Source organism: Topomyia yanbarensis, chromosome 3 (assembly GCF_030247195.1).
Source record: "Topomyia yanbarensis strain Yona2022 chromosome 3, ASM3024719v1, whole genome shotgun sequence".
In the NCBI taxonomy this organism is placed as follows: Eukaryota; Metazoa; Arthropoda; class Insecta; order Diptera; family Culicidae; genus Topomyia; species Topomyia yanbarensis.
The window spans coordinates 92,521,676-92,539,484 of NC_080672.1; the positions used below are offsets into that span (position 1 = coordinate 92,521,676).

Genomic DNA, 17,809 nt, shown 5'->3' on the forward strand with positions numbered 1-17,809 from the left:
GGTGAACCAAAGCCGTCAACTCCGCAGCTCAGTGGTGAATGGTTCAATAGGGTGTATGTTCGTGAAGCAAAGAACGAATGAAGAGTGTTCGTTCTTTTTCAGCTGATTCGTTTTCCAAGCTCTGCCTCTCCCATATAATGCTACGTCATTTATGGATGATCCCTTAGTTTGTAGTTCAGTTAGTTTTCGAAAACACGATTGCTCGAAAAAGATCTTGTTTAGTTTTTTCTTCCTATCCTATGTTTTCTAAACAAAAGCAATTTCAACTCCACACAGCCGATCGTGGGAGTATTGCCCAGAAAAACTAATCTTATCTGCTTAATGGGCCGGATCACTATTTATTGCGACATTATTTAGACTAACTTCGCTATTCCTTCTCTACGATATATTTTTTGGGTTGCAAACTATCGAGTGATAACACGTTATACAGACAAAGAGTTATGATAGCTCTAGATGTTATAAATCAGCGAAAGTGTTTCCTATTTCTAATATCGGATTGTTTGTGAAATACATGTATACGAACGATTATATCGAACATTGAAGGGAAATACAAAGGATCGTTAACCTGATGGACGGGCTTGTTACCAAAAACGGAACTTGAAATTAGATTCATTAAAACAGACGCGGCGAATTTTCAGTACGTATTGATCCGCGTTCATCGATACTAGTCAAATTAAAGTCTTATTGGAGCTGATTATTCACTTACCAATAGCTTTTTCAATATAATAAACTTTCCCCAAAAGTTGAACAAAATCTACTTTCACACATCGTCGAACCTCCTGTGTATTGAAAATGTCCAAAACTATCGATTGTCAACTGCCAACAACTTTCCCTTCAATATAAAACACTCCCGAAAAGTTGACAAAAAATTCGATTTTGACACATCGTCGGAGCCCCCCCCCCCCCCCCTGTGCTTAGAAAATGTCCAAACTACCGACTTTCAACCGCCAACAACATGTCCCTTCAACAGCTATTTACCTCTAAACAATTGAAATTTAATAGCATCAACTTCAACTCGAATAAACGGGAAAGTAACGCAAAATGTATAGCGACAACCACCGATGAATTATCGACGATGACGATGAATCCGACGATACATTATCGTTAACGGAGAGTCAGATGACGTTGACGGGTGGTTAACGTTATCGACGATGACGATTAATTATCGATTAACAACCCTGAACCTTAAGGTTCGCCCAGGTTAAGTCTTCGGTACGGAGCAATACCTCGACCTAGGAACTTCTAGCATGTTGTTAGTCGCCTCTTACGACATGGGAGCAGTTCCCAGAGGTTCTATTCTTGGCTGAAATAGTGCAAAAAGATTTCAGCCCGCCGGACACCACACGGCTTAGTACAACAAATGAACTACAAAATCCAATTTATTTCATTTGTCTACTGTTGTCTCCGGTGCTGTTATGGACGGTTTCGGAAGTGCTTTCCGCTGCTTAGTATGCATTTTTCATTAAGTGGAATTGTTCATCTGTTCCTCGCTGATACTAATTTAAAGGGATTTTGATCAAAATGTGTACAATTGGAATGCAAGGTAATTGATTGAAACATAATTTCTTTATATACTTAGTATTCTTGTTTATTGAAAAGTACACTCGTTATACTATTTAGGTTCCCTTGATAAACAGAAAGTATGAAAATAGGTTCTGTAGCTCAACAAGTCTTTCAATATTATAACGTTAACGAACATAATATGCTCGATGTTGCCGCTGGAATAATTCAAATAGTCAAGAAGTCTTGTATTTATTTCAAAAGACTGTGGATCAAGCATAATCGCACAGTAACTAATGTTTTAGTATGAATGCTGAGTATTTTAACTCCCCGTTCAGTGTGCCGGAAAATATTATGACCAATATTCAGTCTGCGTGTGACGATGACACTAGCAGTGAAGACGATGGCGATGACACTAGCAGCGATGAGATGTTTAAATAAACTGTAATAAATGTATTTAACTTAAATGTGGTTTTTATTTTTCTATAAGTAATATAAAAAATGCATAAAATATTTCATTCTGTTGACCTATAATAAAACTTTGGGTGCTCATAACTCAAGAACACAGAATTTTCTTAAAGGCGATTTTTGCGCGATTTCGTGGAAGTTATGCGCTTAGCGGTCCTCTCCAATCTCTCTTTTTCTCTCTCTTTCTCTCTCTTGTTCTCTCTCTCTCTCTCTTTCTCTCTTAATTTCTTTCCTGCACACGCATACGTAAAAAGAGAATCCAGCGAGGAACAGATGAACAATTCCACTTAATGAAAAATGCATACTAAGCAGCGGAAAGCACTTCCGAAACCGTCCATAACAGCACCGGAGACAACAGTAGACAAATGAAATAAATTGGATTTTGTAGTTCATTTGTTGTACTAATGTTTATAACTATAGCTGGTTGCCCGTTTTTGCCCGTTCAAAAGTTATTGCTATTGGAAATAGCACTATTTTTTTCAAAAATTGCTAAATAACTTCGAAGATAGAAGAGCTAGAACAAAATGTTCTTCTAAAGAGTTGCGGGTGGCATTGACGCAAATAACTTTGTAGAACATTCTAAATTCATAGGTACGATACCAAAAAAGTTATATTAAAAATAATGATTTTAAGGGGTCATCCACAAATAAGGTACTATAACTTCAAGGTATAAGGTATAAGGTACTACAACATTGCAGAACTCATTATCTATACATTTTAAAAAAATAAGAATAATATCTCACTTTTAGGGAGATTAATCACTCAATGTACTAAACCAGAAGAAAGGTCTTGAAATACTGATAAAACTTTCAGAAGACATTATTGATCTAAACTTGACCGTTTTTGTGTAAATAATTAATCGCGTGTTTTTGGCAAAAAAACCACTGTGCGTTCATCTCAACCTTGTGAGAGGGTACGTAGACACGGTACTCTTTTGAAAGGAACTTATCACCAGCAAAATCATTCACTTGCTTTCCAAGCGTCAATTTGAAAGCGTCTGCTTCAACATAATTGTTACCTTATCAAATGTTCTCGAAGATAGTTTTTTATGATCACTTTTTCAAGAATTATCTGTGCTATTATTGAACATTTCCTTACCATCCGGAATTCACGTTAATGATTTCCTAAACGGCCAGCCGATGATGCTACTTCTAGGACATTTGTTTTTGTTTGCAAAGTCTCTTAATGACCTCAACAGTTTTTTGATTAAAATATACTTGGAGCTTGCCTCACATCAAGACCCTCATTGAAACAAAGCCGCCACCAACGAGTTCAACCTTCATTGCTTTTATTTTAATTTTGTATTATGTCTTTTAATACATTTCATTTATCCAAATAATCGTAAGCATCGTAGTAACAGTTCCGACCCATCTGCTTGTACGCCCGCCCAAACCAACCGACCGCGGTTTTCAACTTTTCGTTGCACTTTTCACCCTTGGAATCGCACTGACTGCGGAAATATTTCTGCAACTGCTTCATGTAAACCGTCATCTCATCACAATCGATTTCTTCGCCATCCGTTTCCATTTCCGGAGGATATTTCGCTGAAACGAAAGTGAGATGCTGATTGTAATGACACGCAAAAAAAAGCTTAACAAACACTAACGATCCGGTTCCAGGAAGCACTTCGAATCCGCTCGCATGATATCGACCAGCAGTTTGTTCAGCAACGACATCCAGTCCGTGCAAACGTTCAGCGCATCGGTCCGATCCTTCTCCAGCGCAGAAGTTAGTTTGGCTAGCTTGGACAGTAGATTTATCGGTGGTTCATCCACTTCCTTGGGCTTAGATTTGGAGGAATCCGAATTGGTTGAATTTTCATCGCCTACCAGCACCTCCGGATGTAGATCGTAGTGATGCAGCGTGTTGAAGCTGACCGCCAGCTGATCCGTCACTTCGTCCGGGCAACCGTACACGTAGCACAGGAGCAGGGCTCGTATCATATCGCTCTTGATGGCGGCGAGCGTTCCTGGGATGCAGCTCTGCTTCGGATCGATTTCCGCCGAGGCAAAGTAATGGCAGGTAAGGGTTAGGGACAGGAACACTCCAGCAAGGAGGCTTACCGCGTGATGCTTCATGTTGGAGATTGGCGTGCAACTAAGGGTTTCGGTCTGCTGGTAGTTGGATTTTATATAGTCGGGGTAGAAAAGAAGTAGGTCGCAGCTGTGATCGGCAGAACACTCAAATTAGCAGCAGAACGGATTTCCTAATTAACTACTGCTGCGGATTTTTTTCTGCAAATCAAATCTGTTTATAATCAAGATAAAACGTAGTACGGTAGTCATTCGATAGATATGAAGTCATTTGAGGCTTCTGTTGAGTTCAGTCCGAAAATGAACAAACTGGGTAAACGATTCAGGAAGGAGGAGGGGGTAGGGTATTCACAAAAATATCACTAAATTGACATTTTCGGCATGGACAACCACTATGGGTTCAAAAATGTATTATATTCGCAGGTTTAGTTTAAACCGCGTTATCTACATTTATGGAATTTTATTGTCGTTTTATAAAAAAAAGTTCTTGGTCACGTTAGACTGTTTTGTAAACGAAATATGGTGAAAATTTAGTCTTCAATAAAGTTTATCTATGTTGAGACCAATATTCTAGGATGTGTCGGTTATTGGCGACGTTTATTGCAGCAATCAACGCTTCAATTAATGACTGTAATGCTAAATTCTTTTCCCGTGTTAACCGTTTTCACTTTTTTTTTTTGTTTTAACGACATTCAATTAGTAAGGGACTGGAAGTTATGAAGTATTTAAATATTAAGATCCATAGTACTCAAGGATGAGCGATACGGCGAAGGAAGAAAATTCAGAAGTTTTATGGAGCTAAGAGACTTGTCGCTTGTCCGGGAATACATCAAATTCAGACTCCTGTGATAGAAGGCAAAGGGGTTAAGTCGCCTGAAAACTCTAAGCTTGTTCATATGATCCTATTACACGCTTTTCTAAACTTTCTTCCTTTACCATCTCGCTCTTTCAAGACATCTTTGGTTCTTAATATTAAAATACTTCATGTCTGCCATTCCCTTGATTATTAATTGTCGTTGAAACATAAAAAAAGAAATTAGTTTGACTTACTTATAGTCATTAATAAAGATTTTTTTAATCAAAATTTGCATGTTTGCATCTATTTCGCATTGTTATTATTAATATCTTAATATTTGTTAATATTTTTATGCTCTTAATAAGTTTTTAACATTTTCAATCGTTGTTGCAGTATTCTTGCTTTCTTAGATATCTCACTTTTTTATATTTTTTCACTTGTTTGACCATATTCCTGTTTCTAAAAAAATTGCCATATTTTTTAAATATTCACGCACATTTCACGATTTTCAATATTTTTTTAAATTTCCAAAAAACTTGCATTTTTTTATTTTTCTGTTACACTTTTAATCTTTTATATTTTTCTACTTTGTTAAATTTTGCATTTTGTCTTGAAACAGGTTTTTTTCTCATTTCAAACGCCGTTTTCGTACTTTAAAATTTTTGTGTTGTCCATGATTCACGTTTTGTAACTTTTTTTAGTGTTTTCCAAATTTTAAGAGCTTTTTCATATTAAAAAGGAAAGTAAACTTGTTGACATGTTCGAATTTTTCACCATTTTCAATTTTTAAATGTTACGGAGTATTTTTAGGCATATTTCTACATTTAAAGATCAATTGTCTCACTTTTTCCCCTCATTAACATTATTCGTATTATGCAAATTTTTGAGAGTATTCACATATTGCTCAATTATTTTTCGAATTATTTTTTCATTTCTTGTTTTTTTGCCTTTTTTTTATTTCGCATTTATTAATTATTTTTGCAATTTTTATATTTTTCCAAGTATTTTTTTGCATTTTTCTATTTTGATACACATTGCTTTTTACATTGCCTACTTCTGTACATTTATTTTTTACATTGTTTCAAATTTTCTCATAATATATCTTAAATTTCACAAATTTTCTCATTGTCGATTTGCATCACACAATTAAATGTGCATTGTTAACAGGTAACCCCTTACTATTATCTGATCAATGACTCATATTTGGTATGTTTCTTCCTATGACAATTGACGATAGTAATTTCGCAGCTCAAAGACATCCTTTGTTATACTTTGTTTTCAATACTAATAATTTTCTTATCTTTTCTTTTCAGGTAAGTTTATCCGAGCTTCCGAATTTGAGAACCTAGCGTAAGTTTTTGTGGTGGTGCTGAGCAGTATTCGTCATATTTTATAATAGGTCAACGCTTGCTTCTTAAGTAGCTATTTTTTCTTCTTTCGACAACAATAAAGTTGAATCAGATAACCACTGTTTTCTAGCATTTTTTATAAATTTCCAATTTTAAATTATTTATGAAATTTGCGTTTCGAAATCGTCTCATCAGTTTCGGACGCTAACTTAGTGACGGGATAAAGCTAGCACCGGTTTGACGCCACCTCCAAAAAAGAAAAATGCGATTGATGTTTCTAAGCAGACCGCTAGTTCTGCGAGATGACCCATAAGAAAAGTAGTTCTGATTAAGCTGATGAGATTTGTTATATTTCACCTTAGTGGAAAAATTAGGTATTGTTTAAAACCATCTTTGCATGTGAAGAACACAAAACACATAAAAATTATTTATGGAATTTGCGTTTCGACTTCGTCTCGTCAGTATCCGACACCAACTTAGTAACAAGACTAATCTAGCGACGGATTGACGCTGGCTCCAGCAAATGAAAACACTACTTGTGTTTCTGTGCCAAGATTGTTTTAAACTATTTTCTCCTTGAAATAGAAAAAATAGTTTTTACCAGGGGCGGGTATAGCATAGTTGGTAAATCGATTGCTTTGTACGCGGCTAACCTGGGTTCAATCCCCAACCCCGCACATAAGGTTAGAGATTTTTACTTAAGAATTTTTTCTAATCCGAAAAAAGCGAATGAACCTAAGATTAAAACATCTATTAAAAAAGTTTTAGCCTAAATATTTTTCAACCAAGGCAAAATAAAGCGTAATGTCATATTACCAGTTTCAAATTAAAAATTTCGAATTTCCTATTTTTCAATTTCCAATTCCCAATTTCAAAATTCAAATTTCAAATTGCAAATTTCATTTTGCAAAATGCAAGTTCCAAATTTCAAAGCTAAAATTTCAATTTTCAATTATCAAAATTTAAAATTCAAATTTTAAATTCCAAACTTCAAATTGCAAATTTCAAATTTCAAATTTCAAATTTCAAATTTCAAATTTCAATTTTCAAATTTCAAATTTCAAATTTCAAATTTCAAATTTCAAATTTCAAATTTCAAATTTCAAATTTCAAATTTCAAATTTCAAATTTCAAATTTCAAATTTCAAATTTCAAATTTCAAATTTCAAATTTCAAATTTCAAATTTCAAATTTCAAATTTCAAATTTCAAATTTCAAATTTCAAATTTCAAATTTCAAATTTCAAATTTCAAATTTCAAATTTCAAATTTCAAATTTCAAATTTCAAATTTCAAATTTCAAATTTCAAATTTCAAATTTCAAATTTCAAATTTCAAATTTCAAATTTCAAATTTCAAATTTCAAATTTCAAATTTCAAATTTCAAATTTCAAATTTCAAATTTCAAATTTCAAATTTCAAATTTCAAATTTCAAATTTCAAATTTCAAATTTCAAATTTCAAATTTCAAATTTCAAATTTCAAATTTCAAATTTCAAATTTCAAATTTCAAATTTCAAATTTCAAATTTCAAATTTCAAATTTCAAATTTCAAATTTCAAATTTCAAATTTCAAATTTCAAATTTCAAATTTCAAATTTCAAATTTCAAATTTCAAATTTCAAATTTCAAATTTCAAATTTCAAATTTCAAATTTCAAATTTCAAATTTCAAATTTCAAATTTCAAATTTCAAATTTCAAATTTCAAATTTCAAATTTCAAATTTCAAATTTCAAATTTCAAATTTCAAATTTCAAATTTCAAATTTCAAATTTCAAATTTCAAATTTCAAATTTCAAATTTCAAATTTCAAATTTCAAATTTCAAATTTCAAATTTCAAATTTCAAATTTCAAATTTCAAATTTCAAATTTCAAATTTCAAATTTCAAATTTCAAATTTCAAATTTCAAATTTCAAATTTCAAATTTCAAATTTTAAATTTCAAATTTCAAATTTCAAATTTCACATTTCACATTTCAAAATTCAAATTTCATATTTCATATTTCATATTTCAAATTTCACATTTCACATTTCAAAATTCAAATTTCACATTTCAATATTCAAATTTCAAATTTCAAAATTCAAATTTCAAATTTCAAATTTCAAATTTCAAATTTCAAATTTCAAATTTCAAATTTCAAAATTCAAAATTCAAAATTCAAAATTCAAAATTCAAAATTCAAAATTCAAATTTCAAAATTCAAAATTCGAAATTCGAAATTCGAAATTCGAAATTCGAAATTCAAATTTCAAATTTCAAATTTCAAATTTCAAATTTCAAATTTCAAATTTCAAATTTCAAATTTCAAATTTCAAATTTCAAATTTCAAATTTCAAATTTCAAATTTCAAATTTCAAATTTCAAATTTCAAATTTCAAATTTCAAATTTCAAATTTCAAATTTCAAATTTCAAATTTCAAATTTCAAATTTCAAATTTCAAATTTCAAATTTCAAATTTCAAATTTCAAATTCCAAATTCCAAATTTCAAATTTCAAATTTCAAAATTTCAAAATTTCAAATTTCAAATTTCAAATTTCAAATTTCCAACTTCCGATTTCCAATTTCTAATTTCAAATTTTAAATTTCAAATTATTTGAAAGTTAAAAATTTTATAATATAAAATTTCAAAAAAAAGTCATATTTTAAAAAAAAATTAAATTTTTCGTAATTTTTAACATTTTTTAAAATTTCTGAAATTTCAAAATCTCAGAATTTCAAAATTACAAAATTTCACTATTTCAAAATTTCAAAATTTCAGGATTTCAAGATTTCAAAATTTCAAAACTTTAAAATTTCAGAATATCAAAATTTCAAAGTTTCAAAATTTTAGGATTTCAAAAGTTTAAAATTTCAGAGTTTCAAAATTTCAAAATTTCAGAACTTCAAAATTTCAAAAGTTCAAAATTTCAATGTTTCAAAATTTTAAAATTTCAATATTTCAAAATTTCAAGATTTCAAAATTTCAGACTATCAAAATTTTAAAGTTTATAGTTTCAAAATTTTAAGATTTCAAAAGTTTAAAATTTCAGAGTTTCAAAATTTCCAAATTACAGAATTTCAGTATCTCAAAATTTCAATATTTCAGAATTTCAAAATTTTAAAATTTCATGAATTCAAAATTTCGAAATTTCAAATGTTCAAAGTTTTCAATATTCCAGAATTTCAAACTTTCAAAATTCAAAATTTCAAAATTTGAAAAAATTTCAAAATTTCAAAGTTTCAAAATTTCAAAATATCAAAATATCAAAATTTCTAAATTTCAAAACTTCAAAATTTCAAAATTTCAATATTTCAAAATTTCAAAATTTCAAAATTTCAAAATTTCAAAATTTCAAAATTTCAAAATTTCAAAATTTCAAAATTTCAAAATTTCAAAATTTCAAAATTTCAAAATTTCAAAATTTCAAAATTTCAAAATTTCAAAATTTCAAAATTTCAAGATTTCAAAGTTTCAAAATATCAAAATTTCAATATTTCAAAATCTCAAAATTTTAAAATTTCGGTATATCGAAATATCAAAATATCAAAATATCAAAATATCAAAATATCAAAATATCAAAATAACAAAATATCAAAATATCAAAATATCAAAATATCAAAATATCAAAATATCAAAATATCAAAATATCAAAATATCAAAATATCAAAATATCCAAATATCCAAATATCCAAATATCAAAATTTCAAGATATCGAAATTTTGAAATTTCGAGAGAACTCAAATTTCGAAATAACTAAAATTTCAAAATTTTAAAATTTTAAGATTTCAAAATTTAAATCTCAAAATTTCAAAATTAAGTTTAAGGGTTCCAAAATTTAAATATTTTAAAATCTTAAAGTTTCAAAATTTTAAAATTCAAAAATTTCAGAATTTCAAGATCTCAATACTTAAAAATTTTAAAATTTCACAATTACAAAATTGCAAGATTTTAAAATTTAACTTTTGACCTAATTTTGAAATTCGTGGAAAAATTATTACATGCTAACTTTAGATCTGTCTAAAAATTGAATATCGTGCGTATGTGCGGGACGACATATTAATTATGTAAATGAAGATGGGGAAGGAAGAGTAGCTGAAAACGTATTTCAACTATTTGAGTGCATTTTATCTGCGTCAAAATTATCCGAAGGTACGTCTTGCGTATGGATTCTGATTGAAGCGAACGAATTGTTGTGGTATGTAGGGGTAACAACACATACCACAACAATTCGTCGCCGACTATTTTGCTCTTTCTATCACACCCTAATGTGTAAGTGTTCAATGAAATTGGCAGATTGCAATAGATTCATGTATTCCGATTCCAGATTCTTGTGTGTATATACAGTGAAGATCCGATTTTATCAGCCCCTGATTTTGTCAGCTTTTTGACCCGATTTGGTCTCACATGAAAATATGTTTGATCGGCTCTAGCAGACGAACCATCATTTCGCCTGTCTTCTCACTCGATCGTGTTTGTGTCCATATCGTCGTTGCTAGAGTAGCTTTGATTTTCGCTGTTAAAGGGTTGGTTCTTATAGTGTTTTCGAGTGACTCTGATGTAATCGTCTTCTTACTTGTTTATTTCTTCCTTTCTTGAACACATTTTGCTTAGTAATAGGCAAAATATGCAATATTTGTTTTTTTTTTAATTTGCACTGGAACCCGATCAAAAACACATAACAGAAATATTTCAAAACTATATCTCGCATTATTACTTGTTATAAATTTGTTATTTTTACTACTAACGAGACCTAATTTATAACACAATATGTTTCAAAAATAGTGTTCTGTTATAAACTTGTTATATCATTCTGGTCGGGAAGACTACCTTAAGGGAATTTATACTAAATAATCAGAATGAGTAATAATACTACGTCAAGGGACCAATCAAGAATATTTTTACAGCCTCTTCGGTTTATTAAAAAGAAAGAAAAAAAATGTCCCGATTTTGTCAATATATACTCATAATACACCATATTGATAAAAACGGGTCATCACTTTATTGATACTGAATAAATTTTGAATTCACAATATTTTATTTATTATCCTAATTTTGGAGCTTCCAGTTGTATAGCGGTTTTCAACACTGTCAATCCAATCCCGCGACTTGCCCGAACATCCGAGCTGATTCTCCTTCAACAAGCCGCATTACAGCGACTGGCCATATCTGCCGCCACCTTGTCGAACCAGGCCGCTGCGTATTGGTACTTGTAAGGGCACTTTGCCCCAATCCGTTGACACTTTCTATCGTAGTACCGGTAGAGGGCCAGGAAGTAGCCAACCACTTCGTCGCAACCGATTTCTCCTACGTCGAGAGACGGCATTGGAGTCGGTTTCGGTAGTAGGGACGATGCGAGCAAGGGTCCGTGGACGTAACATGCGCCGGGGACAAAGCCTGGCGTCCCGCATTCATCGGGTACAGTGGTTATCGCAGTTGCAAATGATGGTACAGGTACCATCGGAGACGGTTTATAGACCGGATTAATTTCCGCTGGTGGACATTGGACCGGGGCAGGTGGAATCTGAACTGGACACCCGTGGATATCTATAGTGGATTGGTTGGTGTTTGGCATTTTGGTGTTGGGACCGCCTGATACTGTTACGCTGCCTCCTGCACCATCTGGAAATGTAAGATTTTGTATTTAGAAAAAAATATCGCACCGGAAGTCCTATAATGTTCAGTCGTAACGTTTGAAGGAATGATTCCCTGACGCCAGAGCCTTCCGGAAAAGAACAATCGGATCGTTAACTCACCATCTGCTGCAACTATTGAGTTCAGTAACAAGGAGAGTAAAATTGCAGCAATTCGCATCAAATAAGCCGTTGTGATCGTAACCATGGTGAAGTCCGACAGCTTCTGTCTCCGAATAGAACAGGACTTATTCTAAATAGCGCAGCGGTTGTCAAGGCGGCTTTTATTAAAGCGACAGCGCATGTTTTTTGTTTGGGTGGTTTAATTTGCAAATAATGAACAGAAGCAGTAAATTCAGTCCTGATTGTCAAGCATTTCAGTCGTTGTTCTTGATTGTGTAGCGATGCAGAATCTAAATTACACACATAAAGCTAAAATGGTAGAATATCCAGCTTTTCCTGGTCCGTAAAAATATGTTTACAATTATTTATTTTTGCGGGATCCCCCTCCCCAAAAAAGAGAATTATGTTCGAAGAACCTAAATAAACTTTTATCTTTATGAATAAACTGTAAGAATTAATAATATGAATAATGTGAATATAACAAAAATATAATTAAAGTAATGTAATAAGATGAATAAAAATAATTAAATGAATTAATAAATAATGTACAAATTATTAAAATAAATTACCCTGATTTTTCATGCGGGAGATATGCGCCGCATACATTACAAATTACACACAGTTGAGCAGAAAGCTTCGCTGAGTATCTTTTGACATTTTTTATAATTTACTCTAGAAATTCATTTATTTCCTCAAACAGAAGTAGACTACATAAAATGATTTTACAATGCTTACTTACATGCTATTAATTATTTTACGGTTTAAATAAATTGATTATTAAATATAATTTTAATTTATTTCTGGACATAGTAAGGTAATTTCATTGCAAATTCGCGACAATCTTTAAGTCTTTGTATGCTAATGAGCATGCAGCGTGCTTCATATGATGGAAGAGGGAATGCGGTTCAATTGAGTTTGCGAAGTGCTTATGAGAGAAATAGTTTTCGGACTGATTCATGCAGCATGGTGTATGGAATCCACACTACACTACAGTATTCGAATTGGACTGACGTATATTGTATAATGATTTAATTGTGTAAGTGACTTCAAAATTATAGCTGAAGCATTTCATAAAGCCTAGCATACTAAAAGGTGTTTTTAAAGCGAATACCACACCAACTATCGTTTAAAATAAGTATTTTTTATTTATTTTGGTCGCGTATGGCTTACAATTTAATAATGTTGGACAAATCTCAGACGCGACTACGTTTTGCAAAACCCGTACTGTTTGTCGGTGTAGACGATGGACTTGACGTAGAACTATAAAAAATCCAAAGATGTCAAATCGCAAGAACGAGACAGTCAACCGACATTAATATTTTTGGATAGAATTCGTCTACCGAACATCGTATTCAAAAAATCGATGGTTGCAGCACCTGTATGCCTTGTTATCTATCTTGTTTAAGGCAAAGCTCTTCCTTATCTTGTAGAACAATGACTCGATATTGCTCGGGGGCAGTCTTCCCAAATAAACATCGCACGCAAAGTTCGCTCTAATTCTGTGCTCCTATTAAACCCGCACTTCGTGTTCAAACTCGAACACGCATTTTTATACCAAAACACGTGCACATGTTCACCTGCACAACCGATCCCCATGTACGTACAAGGTGTGCGTACACATAGGTTCGTGGCACCAGTTTCCTCTTTCTCACTGTCGTCATCACTAGCGTTGACTCTTTTTGCCTTGTTCGAATCGTTCTCTTGTATGCGTCCAGTGTATGTGCACGGATTTTTTAACTAGAGTTTGTACATCGTTCGCTTGGATTCGATGTTCGAGGCGAACCTGTAGGTTGAACGCGTGCACGAAGTTTTGTACACAGATACAAACTTGTCGACATTCATGAGAAGTGTGGACGGTGGTGATGTCCTTGGCCCCAGCAGCATTTTGAATAAATTCGAGTACAAACCGCAGTCACTGTTTTAATATGCAATGGGGTCTCTGGGATCTGTTCTGGATGCCCCTCACACTGAATAGGCAGTTTTGTTTGTGTACATATCCATTCAACCAATCGTAGACCACGTCTGAAAAGATAATTTTTCGGTAGCAACCTGCGAAAAATTTGCTTGGTCAAACGGTCATTTTTGATGCAGAACTGGCGTATATGATGGAATAGGTGGTAATACTTGCTGATTTGTTAGTCACTTTTTCCGATGTTCTATTCGTGCATTCCATTCGATTCATTCGGGAAGATCGGATTGGATGAATTAAGGTACGATTGAATGAATTTGTAGTTAATGGTAAATAAATATCATTATCTGGCATTTAGGCGATTTCAAGTAGTTTGATTGCATGTTACTCTTTTTTTCTACTTCGTTCGTATGTTTTTGTTGGGTTTCTACCACTACTCTTGTATACCAAAAATCGATATCGATCAGTTTATTCGCTTCTATTTAATTTTTCTGCATCTTTATTATCTTTATTTGGCATGTTATTTTTCCTATTATTACTTTATCTTAAATTAGGTTGAAACTAATACTCACTAACACAATCAATGGCACTTTCCCAATCTCTATCATTCCAAACGTACAAACGTTCGTGGACCTCGCGATAACATAAACTTGACATCAAACTCGAACTTGCAATTGCAATAATCCAATCTCGCTAACAGCAATCGTACCCCGATAATTAAGTGAACGTTTCAGCACTTCCGGTCACACCCGAAAGGCCCTACTCTCGGCCCTAGCAGCCTAGGTCCATGCCTTCTGTTGAATCAAAAAGAAAATGACGCTCGTATTCACTAGACAACATATTCCATGGCTGCATAACTGGGAACAATGGTGATGTGGAAGGACTCATTCTCTTCTAGCATTTTAACCATACACTGAAAATTAAGTACCAGATTCACGGTCCGTCCGATTATCCAGGAGCACATGCGAATGGACATACAGTTATAAAATCTAATTTATACACGCTAGCACACGCGACATACAAACGCTCACACGATTGTACACCTTAACATACAAACGCCCGAGAATTCCGTCATTCCCTTTCCTAGGTTGATAGGTTTGACGGTATCGCAAACATCATCAAACATATTTCATTCATCAGTGCTACAGAACCTCTGACTGATAATTGCTTTAAGATGGTTATTGCATTACGCCTCGATAGTGGTGCATCGAGGAGATCCAGAGGGCTTGTTGGCCTTTTTAATGTTTTATGTTTTTTTATCTGTGCGCGCTGGCGTGGGCGACTGGTGGGTCGACGTGGATTGGCTTTTGCTGCGGGCCGTGTTTGCAAACATTGTTTCACACTTTAATGGCAGTTTAGGAGGATACGGCTCACAATGGGGGTAATTGTGTGTTGATTTATCGGTAGACTTCGTTATCGTTCACATGCTACTTAAAGAAGTGTATCAGTAGAACATCTGACAGAACCTATAAGTGGTCGTTTTGTAATAATTGTAGTTTTTAGCAGTAGTGTACCATCGTTATATGCCAGTCATTTGTCTATCTCTGTAGGCGTTCGTCTGAGTAATTGTGACAGCTCGGTGGGGAAATAGATACAGAACTGGCGTATATGATAGAATGGTGGGTAATCCTTTCGGTGTTCAATTGGTGCATTCGATTCGATTTGAACTTTTAATTCAAAATACAAATGCTCGAGCGTTTTCAGACTTTCGTTTCTCTTACTGGTAAAACGACAAAAAAGAGGCTTTTGACTTCATTGTATCTTAGGAGCGATGCCTGTTATGCTTCCTTTTATTACTATATCTTAAATTAGATTCATACTGACACTCACACAATTAATTGTATATTCTCTCTCAAACGCCAACATGCAATTGGAAACATCCACACATAGTTACGCTCTCGATTTCGCCAACATTAAAACACCCTGGTAATTAAGTGAACGTTTCACGACCTAAAAATTTATCAACACGATTCAGCATTAACCCACCTTTCGCATGATCGTGGTTCGGTCACGTCCGGAAGTCCCTACCCTATTTTCTAGCAGCCTAGACTCATGCCTACAGTTGTACCAAATAAAAAGATGACGCTCATATCCTCTGGACAACATGTTCCATAGCGGCACGACCGGACACTAGTAATTAATCTAGCTCACTTCTAGCATCTGAACCATACACTAAAAAGTATGGATCAGATTCACGGCCCTCGCGCGATCATTCAAGAATACGGCGTAAATTTTCGAATGGCCACACGATTATAAAATCGAAGTTACTCACGTGATGTTACATATACGCTAGCACACGCGTCAAACACATCAACGTACAAACGCTCGAGCTCTTTGCGATGATACACGCGATCGTGAAGAAGCATATATCTGAACCATACAATGAATATCACATGCAGAATCGCGCCCCGCTGCAGTTGGCCTTAACCTGTGTTTAAGTGGGTGACATTTTCCCTAGCTTTAGAGCTCCAGTAGGACAATTCTCGAGCAAAACAATGTGATTTAAACGCTCAACAGACCAAAATGCTTCATACTGTAAAAGAAAGAAACAGTACTGAAATCCTCCAAGCTACAACTGAAATGTTTTGACAGTTTAAAAACCTTCAAATGTTAAATCAGGCTAAAATGACCATAAGGACCATAAAAAATTAAGCGCTCAAAAAGGTCAAAAAGCCTGTAAAATGCTTCTAATGATTAAATACAACTAAACAACTAAATGAACGAATGTTAACAAGAACTAATTCAAGTGTTCTAAAAGGCTTCTGTAATTCTATTAAATACTAAAGACCGTTTGGGGCCTCTAGGCTATATTGAATTAAAATGATAAGCCCATAAAATTAAAAGGGTGTTAACAGACGTTAAGTTACATTTGCTTGGGATGATGACCCGATCAGAATGAAATAACAAGATTATAACAGAACACAATTTTTGTAATATATTGTCTTATAAATTAGGGCTCGTTAGTAGTTAAAATAACAAATTTATAACAAGTAACAATACGAGATATAGTTTTGAAATATTTCTGTTATGTGTTTCTGATCGGGGAAGCATCACATCACAAACATTTCAGCACGTCGTGTTTTTTTACAGAGAATATCGAGCAAGACAACAAACCATTCGAAGGTCACAAATACATTTGCGTTGCGTTCCTCTTGCCTATATTTGCATAGTTTAATTTCTTGTTAGCAGTATGCTGACAAAATTACCACCCTGTTATCTGGTCGTCATAGTTACATACCGTTGTTTGAGGCTGAAGAATGTTTGGGCTAAAGGGGCTGAGGCTCTCTAGAAGGTTGATATCAGTCCGGGCAAACTCAACCGAGAGGCCGTGTGGCGGCAAAAGCCAAGAATCGATTCACTACGATCCTGCTTCCATGTCGAACAGTGGCACGACGAGTGACAAAACCCCAAAAATCAATGTCTTGTAATGCTTTTGTAAATATTTATTTTATTTTTCTCTCAGTTTGGATAAAGGTATCTCGAAGTTTTACTATGATCGGATGAAAAATGCATTTTTAACATGTCGTTGAAGCAAGTGATGTCGAGGATTTCTGTTCAATTCAATTCATTAGAATTTTTAGTACCTTAGAGTTTCAAATGGTGATATCTCAAGAACTACACAGCCGATTGGAGCAATTTTAAGTTCACTGAAAAGAAAAATGAATATGCTAAACTATAGATGGGAAATTTTTGTGCAAAACTGATTTACGTTTGTTCTGCATCAAAAAAATCCAATTAAAAAGTTTCATATCGTATCAGTAATTTATCTTAATACGTCTTCCAATTTTTAAGATGGTCTCCCATGGGTCACTTATCATGAATCTGACTCAAAATTTAGTGTAGTTTCAAGATATATAGGGCTCATCTTGCGCATTTTTGCGCCGAAGTTGGTATATCTATGTTTTTGAAAATACCCATATGGAGACGCCTTGTAGCTCATAAATCTCCTTACAAATTAATTGCCTAAACAACATTATATTACTGAAAAATTAGTGATTTTTACTAGTTTTGTCAACC

At 33.3% G+C, this 17,809-nt stretch overlaps 2 protein-coding genes across 5 annotated transcripts in view; one reads left to right on the forward strand and one right to left on the reverse strand.

Moving 5' to 3' along the window:
• The window catches only part of LOC131690264 (SLIT-ROBO Rho GTPase-activating protein 1-like), a 417,012-nt gene that overhangs the window by 293,791 nt on the left and 105,412 nt on the right, over positions 1–17,809 (forward strand). The gene's annotated exons all lie outside the window — the stretch shown is intronic.
• LOC131690266 (uncharacterized) lies at positions 11,044–12,027 on the reverse strand. The gene is made up of 2 exons (XM_058975901.1): positions 11,884–12,027; positions 11,044–11,749 (listed from the first exon to the last, which is right to left on the reverse strand). The coding sequence occupies exons 1-2, from the start codon at positions 11,966–11,968 to the stop codon at positions 11,265–11,267; spliced, it is 570 nt and encodes a 189-aa protein (XP_058831884.1). The 5' UTR covers positions 11,969–12,027; the 3' UTR covers positions 11,044–11,264.

Excerpts from the sequence above, each read along its gene's own strand:
- LOC131690266 (XM_058975901.1), bottom strand. The coding sequence starts at position 11,968 with ATGGTTACGATCACAACGGCTTATTTGATGCGAATTGCTGCAATTTTA. Across the intron at positions 11,750-11,883 it reads CTCAATAGTTGCAGCAGATG|ATGGTGCAGGAGGCAGCGTA; the intron begins GTGAGTTAACGA and ends TTACATTTCCAG.